The sequence below is a fragment of the Puma concolor genome, chromosome B1 (genome assembly GCF_028749965.1).
Source record: "Puma concolor isolate L17-30 chromosome B1, mPumCon1.1.hap2, whole genome shotgun sequence".
Taxonomy (NCBI): Eukaryota; Metazoa; Chordata; class Mammalia; order Carnivora; family Felidae; genus Puma; species Puma concolor.
This window is the reverse complement of record NC_141670.1, coordinates 82,060,311-82,075,931: the sequence shown is the minus strand read 5'-3', so window position 1 is coordinate 82,075,931 and position 15,621 is coordinate 82,060,311. Positions and strand designations below refer to the sequence as shown.

The 15,621-nt window shown below is 41.8% G+C and overlaps 1 protein-coding gene across 9 annotated transcripts in view; it reads right to left on the bottom strand.

Moving 5' to 3' along the window:
* ZNF827 (zinc finger protein 827) overlaps nucleotides 1-15,621 on the bottom strand; it is a 174,309-nt gene that overhangs the window by 67,460 nt on the left and 91,228 nt on the right. For all 9 annotated transcript variants that reach the window (XR_015250190.1, XR_015250191.1, XM_086704156.1 and 6 more), the window contains exons 6-7: nucleotides 14,212-14,451; nucleotides 11,586-11,643 (exon numbers count right to left, since the gene is read on the bottom strand). Coding sequence is in view for 7 of the 9 variants with exons in the window: in XM_086704156.1 (XP_086560282.1) it covers nucleotides 11,586-11,643; nucleotides 14,212-14,451 (298 nt within the window). In the remaining 2 variants the exon portion in view is untranslated. The remainder of the gene's footprint in view (nucleotides 1-11,585; nucleotides 11,644-14,211; nucleotides 14,452-15,621) is intronic.

The following is a 15,621-nucleotide window of genomic DNA, read 5'->3' as shown; positions in this document are numbered from 1 at the left end:
AGGGGCACGTGGACCCCAATGTTTACAGCAACACTTTCAATAATAGCCAAATTATGGAAAGAGCCCAAATGTTTATCAATGGATGAATGAATGGACAAAGAAGATGTGATGTATATATACAATGGAATACTACTTGGCAATGAGAAAGAATGAAATCCTGCCATTTGCAACAACATGGATGGAACTGGAGGGTATTATGCTGAGTGAAATAAGTCAGTCAGAGAAAGACAGATACATATGTTTTCATTCATATGTGGAATTTGAGGAACTTAACAGAAGACCATGGGGGAAGGGAAGGGGAAAAAATAGTTTCAGAGAGGGAGGCAAACCATAAAAGCCTCTTAAATACAGGGAACAAACTGAGGATTGATGGGAGGGATGTGGGGGAGAGGGGAAAATGGGTGATGGGCATTGAGGAGGGCACCTGTTGGGATGAGCACTGGGTGTTGTATGTAAGTGATGAATCATGGGAATCTACTCTGAAGCCAAGAGCACACTGTATATACACTATATGTTAGCTAACTTGACAATAAATTATATTAAAAAAATAAAAATTAAAAAAATAAATAATGACACAATTATTTTAAAGGACCAACAGAGAAGAAATTTTTTTTTCCTTCTCAAGGACAATAATAACTCTTAGGACTGAACTTGGGAATGGCAAACAGAAAAGAAAGATTAAACAAGGAAGAGAGACTTTGATCTGTAATGAGTTTTTACTCAGAACCAGTAAAGATCTGTATACTTCAGGGTAGAAGGAAATTCTATGAAGGTAAGAGTTTCAGACAAATCATCCTGAAGTGACATTCTGACTTCCTTTGCACATTTGCAAACTTTTCTTTAATGAATAAAAAATTAAAAAAAAAGATGGTGTATTTTCAAGTAAAAGCACTTGATTATCTATTCAGCTATGTATCATACTGCATAACAGGGCTTCAGGAATTTTTCCAAGAGCTGCATAAAATATGTCCTAAAGATTCCGGGTTAATTTTTGTTTTGTTTTGTTTTATTTTAAGGAAATCTTAAGAATAGATGATCTGACTCAGATATTTCTGAGAAGTTATAATATATTGCAAAAGGAGTGGAAAAGTTCTGTGGTGGTCAACATTTGCTCTCTGTGGCTGCTACCTGCTCCCCAGCAGACCCCAGCCCCTCGGCCATCTCATCAGAAGGCCCTGTGTACGGGGCTTGCCTCAATCTCTGCTCAGCCCCCGTTATTAATTCAAGTCCGTAAAATCCTAGTTTTCTGTTCTAATATAGCATGTTTTTTTTTAAAGGGCTGAAATTCCATATATTTACCTAAAACCATTGTACTGATATTTTTAAAACTCTGACCTCTGAATCACTTAGACCTTGGGACACACCCTCAGGGTGACACGCTGTATTAACATCTTGAAGTGCACAGGAAGCAGTGGTTGAGAAAATCTTCCATGCCTTAAGAAAAAGTAGGCAACAGAACAGTGATTCTGAGAATAAACCTTGCTGTAGTTCAAGGACTCTCTGACCATGTGGCATATGAGACACGTGACAGATTGAAATGGATACAGGTAACGTCCGCATGGAGTCTCCACGCAGACATAATGACACTAAGGGAAAGGACGACAAGTCGGAAATGTTTTCTTGCAACAAAACCTGGACAGGGCTGACCAAGTCCAGGACTTGCCAAAGGACTGACAGAATACAGTCCTTGCCAAAGAGCAAAGAGGGCTGTTTTTGTTAAGCTTTTCCAACACATCAAATACAAAAGATGGGCTTATTCGAAGATAACGAATAGGGGAACTATTTGGGTTGGTTATAACTAAATCTTCTCAAAATTTCCCCAAGTACCTTAAGGTCACGAGAAACTTTCTGAGAAGCTGGAGCCGCTTGCATGAAAATATGCTCACGACCGAACAACAAAACATCACCACGCTTTATTTTTGATACCTCATTTTAAAAAAAAATTTTTTTTAACGTTTATTTATTTTTGAGACAGAGAGAGACAGAGCATGAACGGGGGAGGGGCAGAGAGAGAGGGAGACACAGAATCTGAAACAGGCTCCAGGCTCTGAGCCATCAGCACAGAGCCCAACACGGGGCTCGAACTCAAGGACCGCGAGATCGTGACCTGAGCCGAAGTCGGCCGCTTAACCGACTGAGCCACCCAGGCGGTGGCTGGGTGAGATAATCTCATTTTTAAAAAATGAGATATCTCATTTTTTATAAAAGGTCAAGTAACATTATTTCATTTCCAACTTAATTTTCATGATTAACGTGTGAATTTGTAGGAAGTGTTTCTTTTTATCTCAAATATTACTGGCCTTGATTACTTTCTTTGTCAATAGTTTATAATAGAATAATAGATACTTAAAATATTTTTATATACTTACATATCTATGTGTTTTGTAACATTTACAAATGATTGCATTGGAAATATGTTAAATACTCAGTTCCACAGATCCTTGTAAAAGAATTTTTAGCACTTTATAAAAATGCTGGTAAGGTCATTTTGCTAAGGTATAGCAATCACTATATGTCACGTTGGACTGTATGTGGGCCCAAACTTCCAGCTTCGGCCCTCAGTTTCTCTTTGGATGAGAGATTAGCTGTTTCTTCTGAAACGGGCCCAGATATTTTAGGCATACCAGTCGGTGCCAATTTTCCTATGAACATTCTAGCAGTCAGTTAAAAAGATAATCATCTATAATGAACGAAAACAGCTTCAATGGTGTTCATGAACACTGTCCTTCTCTTTGCAACACCAGAGAAATAAGGATGCCCTATTCTTGAATGATTTTATGTATGTATGTATGTATTTATTTATTTTAATAAAAGAATTTGAACATAGGGATGGAGAAGAGTGTCCAAGAGTAAAAATGATTGCAAGCCTTGGACCTGAAGACAACTCTGACCATCTGAAACAGCAAGTTCCCTATTCAAGCTTGGGAGTGGACACAACAGAGAAGACCACTGATGACCCCAGTGGGCAGGCCTGGAAACCCAGTCATCGATCACCTTGGGTGCACACATTTTCTGAGAAAGGATTGTAGTGAATAAAGCGTGAATTAATTGCTACCCATCGGCAGGCGTCAGCCAGGACATTTGTCTACAAACTGAGGCTTGCATTGCAGACTCAGTGGGTTTCTAAAGGGGGTTTGTGGGCAGATGAGAACCAAGGTCATTATACTGCTCGTATAAGCCCCAGATTTTCATCTTTAATTTTCAGAGTTGACAAGAAAGCTAAAATGTCCTCCTTCTCCTCCTGGCCCACTGACATGACTGCATACTCAGCTGGCACCGATCAAATAGAACTTTCTCAGCAATTAAAAAACAATCAAATGTGTTGTTAATTCTGTATGGTGTACAATGATATTGTCGAAAATATCCTTATCTTTTCAGAGATCTATATTAAAGAGTCTGCAGCTGAATGTTATGATGTCTGGGATGTGATTTTAAAGTATAGGGTTTTTTAAAGTATATGTGATCTTAAAGTATAGAAAAGGGTTGTGAACTAAAGTGTGACAAATGTTTTTTCAGTGGGTGATAGGAATATGGTGGTTTATTTCATTATCCTTCTGTTCTGTTTTGAAATTTTTCATAATAAAAAAATCAATAACAACCAAACAAAAATTCCAATCCAAACCACCAAACAGAATAATAAACGACAATAAGAGAAAATATACAAAAGAATGAATAAAAATGCCTCTCCATGAAGAAAATGCTTGACATCATTAAGAATCAATCAATACAAAGATTTTAACTATAAAATATAATTTTAACCTCCCAACTGTTAAAAAAAATTAATGATAAAGCAGAAGACCTTTAAAATATTCTCTCTCTCTCTCTCTCTCTCTCTCTCTCGTTAGCTTCTGGTAGAATTGTAGATTCAACTTTTTGGAAAGTCAATTAGACAATTCATGCAAAAGGCTGAAAACTGAGTGCTTTTTTGAGTCAATTTATCACCAGATTGTTTATATTAGCAACAACTTGGGAAAACAAAACAAAACCAAACCCTTGATATCTAATAACAGGGGGCTGATGAAATAAATTATGACACATGCAAACACTGAATACTACGTAAACATTAAAAGAATAATATTGAGTTATGTTTACTGACACAGAAAGAAGTTCTTAATATACTGCTGGGTGAAAAGAGAAACCTGCAAAACTATATATATAGTAAGATCCAATTTTTATAGGAAAGTATGTGTATATAAATGGACGAAAACTTCAGCCAGCAGAAGAACGACCAACTTAGCAGTGGCTGTCTCTAAGTAGCAGGATTGATTATAAATGATTGGTTTTTTCTTCTTTATGCTCTCCAATATTCTCTAGAAATAAAAGTTATTTTTAAAATATTTTATAATGTTTATTTAAAAAAATAAACATTTTTGAGAGAGAGAGAGAGAGAGAGAGAGAGAGCAAGCGGGGGAGGGGCAGAGAGAGAGGGAGACCCAGAATCCGAAGCAGGCTCCAGGCTCTGAGCTGTCAGCACAGAGCCTGACACAGAGCTCGAACTCACAAACTGTGAGATCATGACCTGAGCCGAAGTTGGACGCTCAACCGACTGAGCCACCCAGGCACCCCTGATTGAAGGCAGTTTTAAGACATAGGCGGGGACAACTGTATGTAAATTATGATTCCACCAGTATCAGTCAACTCCAGCTGGAGAAGGGCCAAATGCTATGGAATAGAGAGGCTGTTGAAAATACAGAAGAAAAACAGAGCATCTTACAAAGAAGTAGATATTGGCGATGTTTTTATTTTCTTCTTGCAAAAGCACAAATGCCTTCTATTTAGGGTTGTCTCAGAGGCAGGCCAATCTGTACAACCTAACACCACGTTTTCAGGAACAATTCCTGCTGGTGCTGTGAGCATTCATCCACTCTGGAGCCAGGAAACTTCTCAGGACGAGAAGCACAATGCCAGGCCTTGTGGAGGGCCGCTGTGGCGGGGAGGCCAGACCCCGGGAGCCAGAGCCAACCACAGGCCAAGGAAATGAACCTGCATATCCGGATCTGCAAAATGTCAGCTTGCGAGGGACCTGGATCTCCCACAGGAACCTGACTCTGAGCATCAACAAGGACAAGGGACTTTCTGCTGAGGTGAGCGGAGACTAGACGAACGCAGTCTTCCCTGCAGTGATGCAAGACTCTGTCCTGTGGATGCTGTAGGTAACGCCAGTGCGATATGGATGCTTCCTGGCCTGTTGCATCATCCAAGAGGGCTTCTCAACCCCCAAACTAGAGGTCAACCCTTGCGTACCTGATATATTTCTAGTAAAAACTGTGGAGACACACTCAAGAGAAAATCCCAGAAAAGAACAATGGGATTGAACTAGCACCTGAGTCGCATAGACCTTTTGGTCATGTCACCCCTGCTTAATTTGTCAAAGGTGGCTAAGAGAGAAAGCTAGATGTCTACTTACAGAGAGTTACAAATGTATGCTTCATCCCTGGCCATTCTGAGTTATACAAACAACAACGAACACTGTTGCAAGCCAGGAGAAATAAAGATGGCAGAGCTCGTGGGAAATGAGGAAAAGGCACAGCCCTCTTCAGATCCTCAAAAGGAGATTTAAACCTGTCTCTTCAGAGTAACACGATACCAAACGGTTCTGGAAGTGTATTGTTTCAACTATAACAGTTCAATACAGACATCACAGATGGAAAGAAAAATGGCAGAGGCGATGCTTACAGGACAATGGAGTGTAGGAATAGATAAAAGTACTAAGAAAGGTTTGGTCAAATAAGGAAAAAGTCCAAGTGGCAGCAACAATTTCAGGCCATTGCGATTATATATATATCCTACTATTCTCAGGAATGAGTTTTAATTTCTTTGAAAAATAAAAACTCAAACATAAGTTGAAAAGGATGTATTACCAGTGAAAAGACACTTAGGCCAACAGTTGTGTCAGAGCAGCTGCAGACAGTGGTGCAGGTTGTGCACTGCACAAAGGCACCACACACCTCCACAGATACCAGAGATTTGTGTATTTATTGTGACAATATTCCAGCAGATGGCAGTATCTTCAGGAAGGGTGTCTTAAAATTTGCAGTGGCACCATATGGCCCACCAAGAGCCTTGACTTCACCAAAAAAAGCAGTGAATATCTTAACTGAAGGGACTCCATGAAATTAGTAGCAATTTCCATTTTTTTTAGAAATGGAATCTCAATGCATTTAATTTTAAAGTCCTAACATTTAATGGATAATGAGACTATGTGGAGAGCTACTCAACAATCACCAATTTCATTTGCTCTCTTTCTTGTTTTTTTTTTTTTTCTTAATCGTTTTTGTCTAATCTGGTATTCTTTGTGAGTAATCTTTTACTTTTTAAGGTAATAGAGCATTATTCTCTTTTGCCTTCCAAAAAATGAAAAGAGGAAACTATATAAATTGAGGCAGCACGTCATGCTTTTCTAAATGTGTGCAATTTCTATTACTGAATCATAAATATTTAAGGACATGTATTCAAACCGTCACACAGGAAAATTCTATATTGGATACCTCCAAGTGCATATGTCTTTTAGTAAGCACTGTAAGAGCCATTATCTAAATCATAACAAATAGCCCACATTTCAAGTTCCGAAAATTGGGCAAATTAAATGTTGGTTGGCACAGCAGGATATGAGTCTACCCTTCTCTGATTTTCCCACTTCTGCTTTTTGTCTTATAGTGGAGAAAAGGACAATTCGGGCAAATGCTTCCTTGCTTTTGGAATAAAGCAAACCAGGTGTGAGAAGTTTTTCTTAAGGCCTGCAATCTTATATCCCCGGGGACACTGAATTATTAATGGGTAAAAGGGAGAACAAATAACCAAGAGAGGGTTCTTGGCAGCCATTGTTTGACGTTCCTGATGTTACACAACATTGAGCATATCCAATTCACCTGCCAGGAGCTATCTGATTCTTACTCTAGGGTTCCATTTTCCTATTTCGATCTTATCCAGCATCTGGCTGGGTGATGGTCCATGTCAGAAGATGTAGATCTTCTTTTTATTCCATTAAACTTTGGGATCTGGTTATGATATCATGCCTCATATATTTTCATCAACAAATGATACATATTAGCTGGTTATCTATTCCCTGCAGAATCTAGGCTTGTGCTAGGAAAGGAAATAGAAAAATCAGGATTTTATTAGTCTCTTAAGTGTTCAGTCCTTCTATTCTCCTGGGTCTGGCCGGACTGTCTCCTCATCTCATTCATCAGGTAGAATGGCATTAAGAACACTCAGTCCACACACTATCTCAAAGGAGACACACAGCCTTCTTTACCCTTAGATTGAATTTGCTGGACTCTGAGGTTAAACAGGCAAAAAGAACTGCTGTTTTAGCATTTACAGCAAAGTTCCAACTAAAGGACTGATTCGGTGAAGGGGCCCCTAGGAGGGCACAAACAAGGGTGGAAAGGTTAAGGCCAAGGCGTTGGTGAGTGGGACCACACGATCCAATCATTCCAGCTGTTAAGTAGATTGATTTCTTTGCCTGGCCACATGGCACTTTGGTAGATTGTTTTTTACTTTGGGGAAGATGATATTATTTAAGTAGCTGAGTCTCAGTTCTTGGGATGAAAAAAAAAGGCATTTTCAAACAAGTCCTTAAAATGATGTCTGGGATTTGCCTGAAAATAATTTAGGGGGATGGAGAACAAAAGGAGGGGCCCTGTCAACATAGGTCATGAGATGATAACTGTTCAAACTGAGTGATGGTCACATTCCCTACTTTTGTATATGTTTGACATTTTCCATTGAAAGAGTTTTTTTAAAAAAATGAGGTAGAAAGCCAATGATTCAGAAACTTGCTAGTTATTAGTTTCAACCTTTAGCTTCACCTAAACCTGGTTTCAAAAAATTGCTAACAAGGAATGCTAACATCGTTTTCTCTCTCCATATCTGCCCATCTTATAATAGAGGTATTAACAAACAGCAGAATTGCAGAAGTGCACGAAGCTTCATGCACTCCTGGTGCCCAGGCACGGAAATCGGCACCTTGGTAAGCACATGTTGGAATGCTGAGTTACAATGTTTCTTTCTAGGCTGCTGCACTTTTTCTTAGTTCCTGCAGTTGGAATGAGAGTCAAGACCAAAAATGACAAACAACTGTGCACAGAGTTACGGATTTGTACAGGACAGGGAGAAAATCAGCTTCTCTCTTCAGTACTGCACATCTGCCCTCGGCCCCCTGGATATCCAGACCTTAGGGGCAGGAGGAGATCTCACTGAGTGGAGGGGGCTCAAGCACCCCTGGCATTTGGAAGAAGTGATCTCAGTTAAACTATCTTCAATGTACCTAGCAACCCTCAAACATGGCAGATTCTGATCTTGACTGCAATCAGGAGCCATGTTCTGGACAGTGAGCTTCTTCTGGAAAATATAGAAGATCCCACTAAGTACTACCTAAATATCTGGGGATAAGGACATTTTGAGGCTTGATATCAATCTTTTTTGAAAAGTATCGCAAATCATACCTTAAAACAAAACCCCCATGAGCTGACCTTGTGCATGCAAAATAAGAGCTCCTTCTAAAACAGTAATCAAAAAAGAAGAGAGGTAGTTGGCATTTTCCCCCCATCCCTGTTATCAGTTAACTGAAGTTAAAGAGGATTTCTTGGCACAAAGCCACTTGATTCTGTTCCGCCTGAAGTAATGAGGTGAGAAGGTAAGAAAGAGATCTATTTGAGGAGAGGCTAATTGAACAAGTTCCTACTCAAAGGAAAAATAAAAACACACCAAGGATTCTATAGAAGAATAAACCAAGAATTCTGTAACACTGGTTTCTGAACACTATACCATGTCAGGGGCTCACAGCAAGCCCCCTACTTTGCTTTGGGCAAAAGATCTCATTTGGATTTCTTCTTACTCATAATCTCCCAGCAAGAGAAGAATTTAAGGATTGCTTCATTTTTGCCAAATGGCTAAAAAAATTTTTTCTTGTATCCTATAATTATGCTCTAGCTCCAGCCAAGGAAATGTAGACTATGAGACGCATTTCACTCATTTGGGACTGGTTCAAACCTCCTTTTACTCTTCCCAGAGAACACCTGAAAAGCATTAAATAACATGGCTTCGCAGCACACCTTTCTGTTGCATAAATATTAGCTTATCCTAAAGATGCAGCAGAAAACCACCACAGGGGGTGCTGTTGGGTCCTGCCCACAGCTCCTTTCCTGCATTACCGCACTCATCCGCAGGCGGCTGGCGGTGCTGGTTGCTAACAGCGAGCGGAGCGAGAGAACTGCCTTCGCCATTGGAGCCCCTGCAACCAGGAGGCTACTCAACCCTGGCTGGAGGTGACCTGAAGCTAGTGAATAGTATGGCGAGGGGCGGTGGTCCAAAGAGTCGGCCCCCTTGCCTCCAGGCAGGCTTTACCCTATGGTGCAATTCATGCTCCAGAATTCTCTGTGGGATCCAGCTGAAGCTGGAATCCGGTGAAAACCGCGTCCTTGCTCCACAACCTCCCCTTCCCTCTCCTGCCCCTTCACGGCCCAGCATGGTCCTCTGAGCGCACTCCTTCAATAAAACCCGTTCCCAGATCCCTATCTCAGGCTCTGCTTCTAGGAAACCTAGATTCATGGCACTTCAAGACACCTAGGACTGCAAATTAAAATTAACATTTATTATTTTTCGTCTGCTGTCTTTCAGTATCTCCCAAGCGGGACAATTTCACGTGTTTACACCCATGGACACAAGACTTATTAGATGGTCTTCAGAATACATGCAGAAGGTCCACTGGAATCTGCAGCGGCTTACATTTCCTGTTTGAGCAACTAACTTAATAGACAAATAGCCCTCCCAGCCCCCAGACCCATTTCCCAAAACAATGCGCAGACAAGATCGCGAGCCCCGTTTTCCACCCGCGTACTTATACAGAGAGACAAGGCCAGCACCACTGTTCTGGTCTGTTACGGCAGGTTTCCCTTCCCTAATGCGCCGTGAACTTCGTGCGAGGCCAGCTTGCTCTGTTTTATTTATTTATTTATTTATTTATTTTAATTTTTTTTTCAACGTTTATTTATTTTTGGGACAGAGAGAGACAGAGCATGAACGGGGGAGGGGCAGAGAGAGAGGGAGACACAGAATCGGAAACAGGCTCCAGGCTCTGAGCCATCAGCCCAGAGCCCGACGCGGGGCTCGAACTCACGGACCGTGAGATCTTGACCTGGCTGAAGTCGGACGCTTAACCGACTGCGCCACCCAGGCGCCCCCAGCTTGCTCTGTTTTAATTACTGTTTGATATTTGATATTTCTAAATTCCAATACATAGAATTAAAAAGAAAAAAAAACAACAACTCGGGTTAAGGTTCAAATGAGCACTGTTCATGTGCCTGATGAGACTCCATGGTCAGTTCATACCGCCTCAAAAAGAAAAGCATATTTATCTTTCATTGTAAGAATTAAAAAGACAAAACCGGTCAACTGTTCCCTTTGCTCAGGAAAGCAAAGTTCCTTCATTTAAAGCCTTCTTGGTAGCTGACACCTCCTAGTCTCTGTTCCTATTTCATTCGGTAAAGCCTGCATGTTGGGCTAACTCAGAAGCTGGGGGGTGGCCTGGGGTGGGGGTGGGGAATGGTCCTTCAAAGCTAGAGGTCGCATTCCACGCCCCCCCCTCCCCCCAGGGTTTCCTTTTTCCGCAGGGGTGGGGTGTGCACTTGTTGGAGCTTGCGCAGAACCCTTCAGGTCTGGACGGCCTTCCAGGCCGGGGAGGAGCACCACCACTGGCTGGACCCCTACCTTTCCTATGGCAAATGGATGGGGAGGAGCAGCGCCACTGGCTGACCTCCTCAAACTGCCATTGGCAAATGGACAGCTTCCTTATGTTCAGCTGTTAGCAATAATGGCTTTCCTGTAGCCTTTTCAAGCATTTTCTTCTGCTTTAAATTTTTTTCGCCTGGGTGGCGCAGTCGGTTAAGCGTCCGACTTCAGCCAGGTCACGATCTCGCGGTCCGTGAGTTCGAGCCCCGCGTCGGGCTCTGGGCTGATGGCTTAGAGCCTGGAGCCTGCTTCCGATTCTGTGTCTCCCTCTCTCTCTGCCCCTCCCCCGTCCATGCTCTGTCTCTCTCTGTCCCAAAAATAAATAAACGTTGAAAAAAAAATTTTAAATTTTTCTGCCCTCCTCACAATGCTGTGATATCCTTGGTGACAAATTATCAGTCCCCAGCTGCCGAGCTACTCAGGAGCACAGCTGCAGTAAAACCTTGGTCTACCGACTGAGCGGGGGAGGCCTTCCTGAGATACAGACCCGGCTCCCAATTACAGCTGCACGGCCCGTTTAAACTCCCAAGTCAAGAAACTTCTGCAAAGAGGAGAATATTATCTACTTCACAAAACTACTGTGAGGAATAAGAAAGGAGAACATATGAAAAATTCCCCAGCCAAGTACCAGCTCTTAGATGTTTGATAAATATTAGTGGTCCTCCCCCTTGGTGTCCTTCCTTTCTGTGTTGTTTCTGTCAAATTTTTAACACAAACTGGTGGCAAAGGGCATGACTCCTTTGAACCCCGTGGGAGAAAACAGCTTGGGGACCAATGTGCAACACGTGATTGGAGCCTGATGGCCCCACACAGAGGGCGCTCTGAGGGGACCCCCCCCGCATAAAATGACCTACCTGGTGGTCGTCCGAATGGTGTTTTCTTTTGTGTGATTGTTCTCTTTGCTCACTTTTTCTGTAAGGAGAAAGAATGAAACATATACCTTTCAGGTCGTTCTTACTCAATTTGTATCTTCTAAGGCTTAAGCAGAAACTCCCTTAGCGTTTCTTTTTCCCTCCTGCGGTTTTCTTTTGTAAGTATGCAAACCCTCACTGTCTTACTCACAAAGACAATCATGAAAAGCATATAGAGAGCCTCCGCAAAAATATTTTAGTAAAAACCAATCAAAGGGAAACAGTTACTAACAAATTTTAAGTGTGTTGTCAGATTTTAATGAGGCCTTAATAAGTACATATACACAGACAGAGATGTGCACAAAAACAGCTATTTCTACTGTATCTTTCCCCAGCTGAAAATTTCTGCTTTCCTCTGATTCAGCACGAAAACTGCAGTGGTTGCAAGTGTTCCGCTTCTGACTTTGATGACAACCTTTAAGCATTCCGTATTGTCAGGCCCCTTTGTGAGAGGGGATATAAAAACAGCCACAAGACCTCTGGGCTCTGCAGTCATCAAGCGCTTATTCTGATAAATGTCACGAGGGACAAAAAATATCATTAGCCAAGCAGAGGTACACCCTCCCTTACTCTGTCTTGAGGTCTGTATCTACCAGCTGTCAGAAATTATTTAATTAGCTTTCAAGAACACAAAAGTTGAACTCCGGCCTTCCCGATCCAGTTCAAATGTGAGGATTCTGCCCTGTCACAGCTCTCAATGGTTCAAGTATGCGGAGAAAACCTGGCCAACTCTGCAAGGGTTTCAGATTTCCATGGCAGGGCAAGCAAAAAACTCCAGATCGTAGGGAGTTCCCAGATATTTGGGAAAACGAAAGGTTTACAACATCTGTCCAATACTTTCTAACATTGGTCTGAAGCTATGGCATGCACACCTGGGTGTGGACAGTTGCTTTCTGTCCTCTGAACAACGACGGTGGGGGGGGGGGGGGAGGTGAATTTGGATTCAGAGGCAGTATTCTTTCAGAGAGCAGGAAATCGGGGCTCCAAGATTTGCCTGAGGTCACCCAGGCAGTAAGTGACAGTGCTAGGGTGAGAACTCTTCCACAGAAAGTTTTTCGCTGATAGTAGACAGTGATAATGTACTGTTAGAGACAGACACTTTCTGAAAAGAACCACACTGGCCTCACTTGTGCAAATTTTAACTGCTAAGTAATTTTCAAAACTAAATAAATAAATAAACTAAACGTTTATTTAGTTTTGAGAGACAGAGCACGAGCACAGGAGGGGCACAGAGAGGGGAGACACAGAATCCGAAGCAGGCTCCAGGCCCTGAGCTGTCAGCACAGAGCCCCATGTGGGGCTCGCACTCATGAACTGTAAGATCATGACCTGAGCCCAAAGTCGGATGCTTAATGGACTGAGCCACCCATGCGCCCCCAAAGTTACATTGTTTTTAGATACACTTTCAGCCTGCTTTAAAAAAAAAAAATGCATCTTGTATGATTTGGAGCTTTTGGGAGCTTGCAGAGATCTGTGTGTCCCGTTAAGTTTACAGAATTAACTATTTCTGTTACTGCAGAACTTTGCACAGATACAATCCTTGTTCGAGAACTGGGAGGTCACCGTTTTCAGGACCAACTGATAGTTTCAAGCACTGGGGTGTGTTACCAGGCTAACAAGAAGGTGAACTATCATGATGGCATGCAGATTCTAGCAGCTTCTTTTCTCTTCCCCGATACTTTTCTTAGCGGGGAAAACAAGTGAATGCTTAAATAATGAGGCATCTCATGGTGTTTTGAATATGTTATCCATAACAAACAGAGTTTATCAAACATTAGTAACAAACTTTACTGATGCATGAACTTCCATATGTAAGCCAATGCTTGACTACCGACAAGGTATGTGTATTTCTTACAAATCTGAATCCTGTATGTCTAGGTATCTCCAATCTCAATCATGTCCAAATAATAACAGCATATTAAATTTGTTAAGGACAAACAATATGCAGCCTGAAAGAGTTAACAAAGGAAACAAATAGGACCCTTGTCTGTTCTATCAGAGCTGGTAATTCCTACACTTGTAAACTCCAAGTATTCAAAGTAGAAACATTGGTTTACAGAAAATGCTCTATAAGGCTATAGCTGGAAAGAGTGCTCATATTTTCATCTTTTCCTTTTCCTTGATTTTTTTTTTCTTTTGGCTAGAAACAGTACAATCTCCTTAATTCAAACCACACTAATTTGGAATTCATGGTAATTCAGTCACTGTTGGAGTAAATCGAAGTTTATCTTTTGAACGTTAGGGGAGAAAAAAAAAGGCTGCTAATCAGATCAACTGCCTAAGCAAAATTAGAGGTGAGATGTTTCGCCTAGACAACAGGGATCCTTTGCACAGAATTGAATACAGTTCTAATTTCAAATGATTCTTAACTATTTATTAACGAAAGTTTGGCAGGAGTTCTACTTGGCAACGTTTTATTAACCGTTAGTTTGAGTGGCAGCATGGGTGTTAAAGTAACAAAATTGATTTTTGTCTGACAAATCTATAATGCAGGTGTTTTTTGCTTTGTTAGAGTGGCTTTCCTTCCAATTATTCCCAATTATTGACATTTTTCTGCGCAGAAACATACCTGACAGTTGAAAGAGAAGCTCGGAAGCCATCTTCACAGAGATATCCTGACTGAAGAGGTTTCTCTCTGGGGGCACTCTGCCCTCTGGCATCTTCTGTAAGGGTTCGGTTTTCTCTCGCCCGATTAAAGTGCTATAGCCAACATTCCGGCTGGGTGATACCGAGACATGCGAGTCCTGGATGTCAACCTCCATGGGCTCCTCTTTAATCTTCACCATCTGAGCTTCCTTGTAGCTTTCCGCTGCAAGCAGGTGGACGAGGAGAAACAAGAACACCACGGTTTTAAAATTCTGAACCAAATCCAGTTTCTCATCACAGAGAGAACCATGAGGATTGCGTCTGGGAGCAGGTTAGAAGAGCACCACAGCTCAGAAGAAACACAGTTTCAAAAACTACTTCGTCCAGCCCACCTGGTTCCCTGAAAAGGTCTTCTGAGCGGAAACCCAGAGAAATGAAGTGACTTGCCCAAGGCCACAGCAGCGGCAGCAGAACCAGGCCTGGGTCTCCAGACCCAGCACTCAGGTTCCGTGCCCAGGGTCTCCTGACCACTCCCCCCATGCACTCCATCCTCTCTGCCACGCCGCTTGCGGAACTAAGGAGAACATGGTGAATGCCTGTCCTTGTTTTAGAACTTACGCAATTTCAGCAAATCAAATAAAAGCAAGCATATTAATACTACGATTGTCTCCCTCTATCTTTAAAGCTCTGCCCAATTTTTCTTCTCTCTCTTCTAGGGCATCTAAATTAATAAAGGGTAAATAGGGTCGATTCAACTGAGACATTTATACCTTGCTGGGAGCTAGTAATCCTCAAGACCACCTAGGAAGTTAATTGTAGCCCAAGGATCGACGCTGAGAAAAATAGCAATCTTACAGGTTATAATAATGGTTCAATTTACTGACTGTTGTTGCTTTAGGTGTGACTATTAGATGTTTGATCTTTAGTCCGAAACATACATTCGCCTTGTAAAGTCAGAGTGTCTTTATGTCCGTGCAGTCCTTAGAGCTAATGACAGCATCTTTGAAACAAAGTGTGCAGGCAATCAGACCATTAATTTGGGTCACTTTAAAATGAGCACACTTTCAAATCAATAAGCATTTACTAGTAACTACAGCGTACTCAGCATTCTGGGAGAAAAAAAAAGAGGAGACAGATAGATAGCAAATAGTGGCCCCTCAAAACATGTCTACATCCTAATCTCGGGAAGTTGTGAATGCCACCTTATTTGGAAAAAATGTATTTGCAGATATGATTAAGTTAAAGATCTCAAGATGAGATTGTTCTAGATCATCCAGGGAGGCCCTAAATCCAGTGATAAGTGTCCTTATAGAGGAGGACGAGACACAGTGGAAAAGGGCATGTGAAAACAGAGACAGTGCTTTGGACTGAAAATGTGCCCCACTCCACCCCT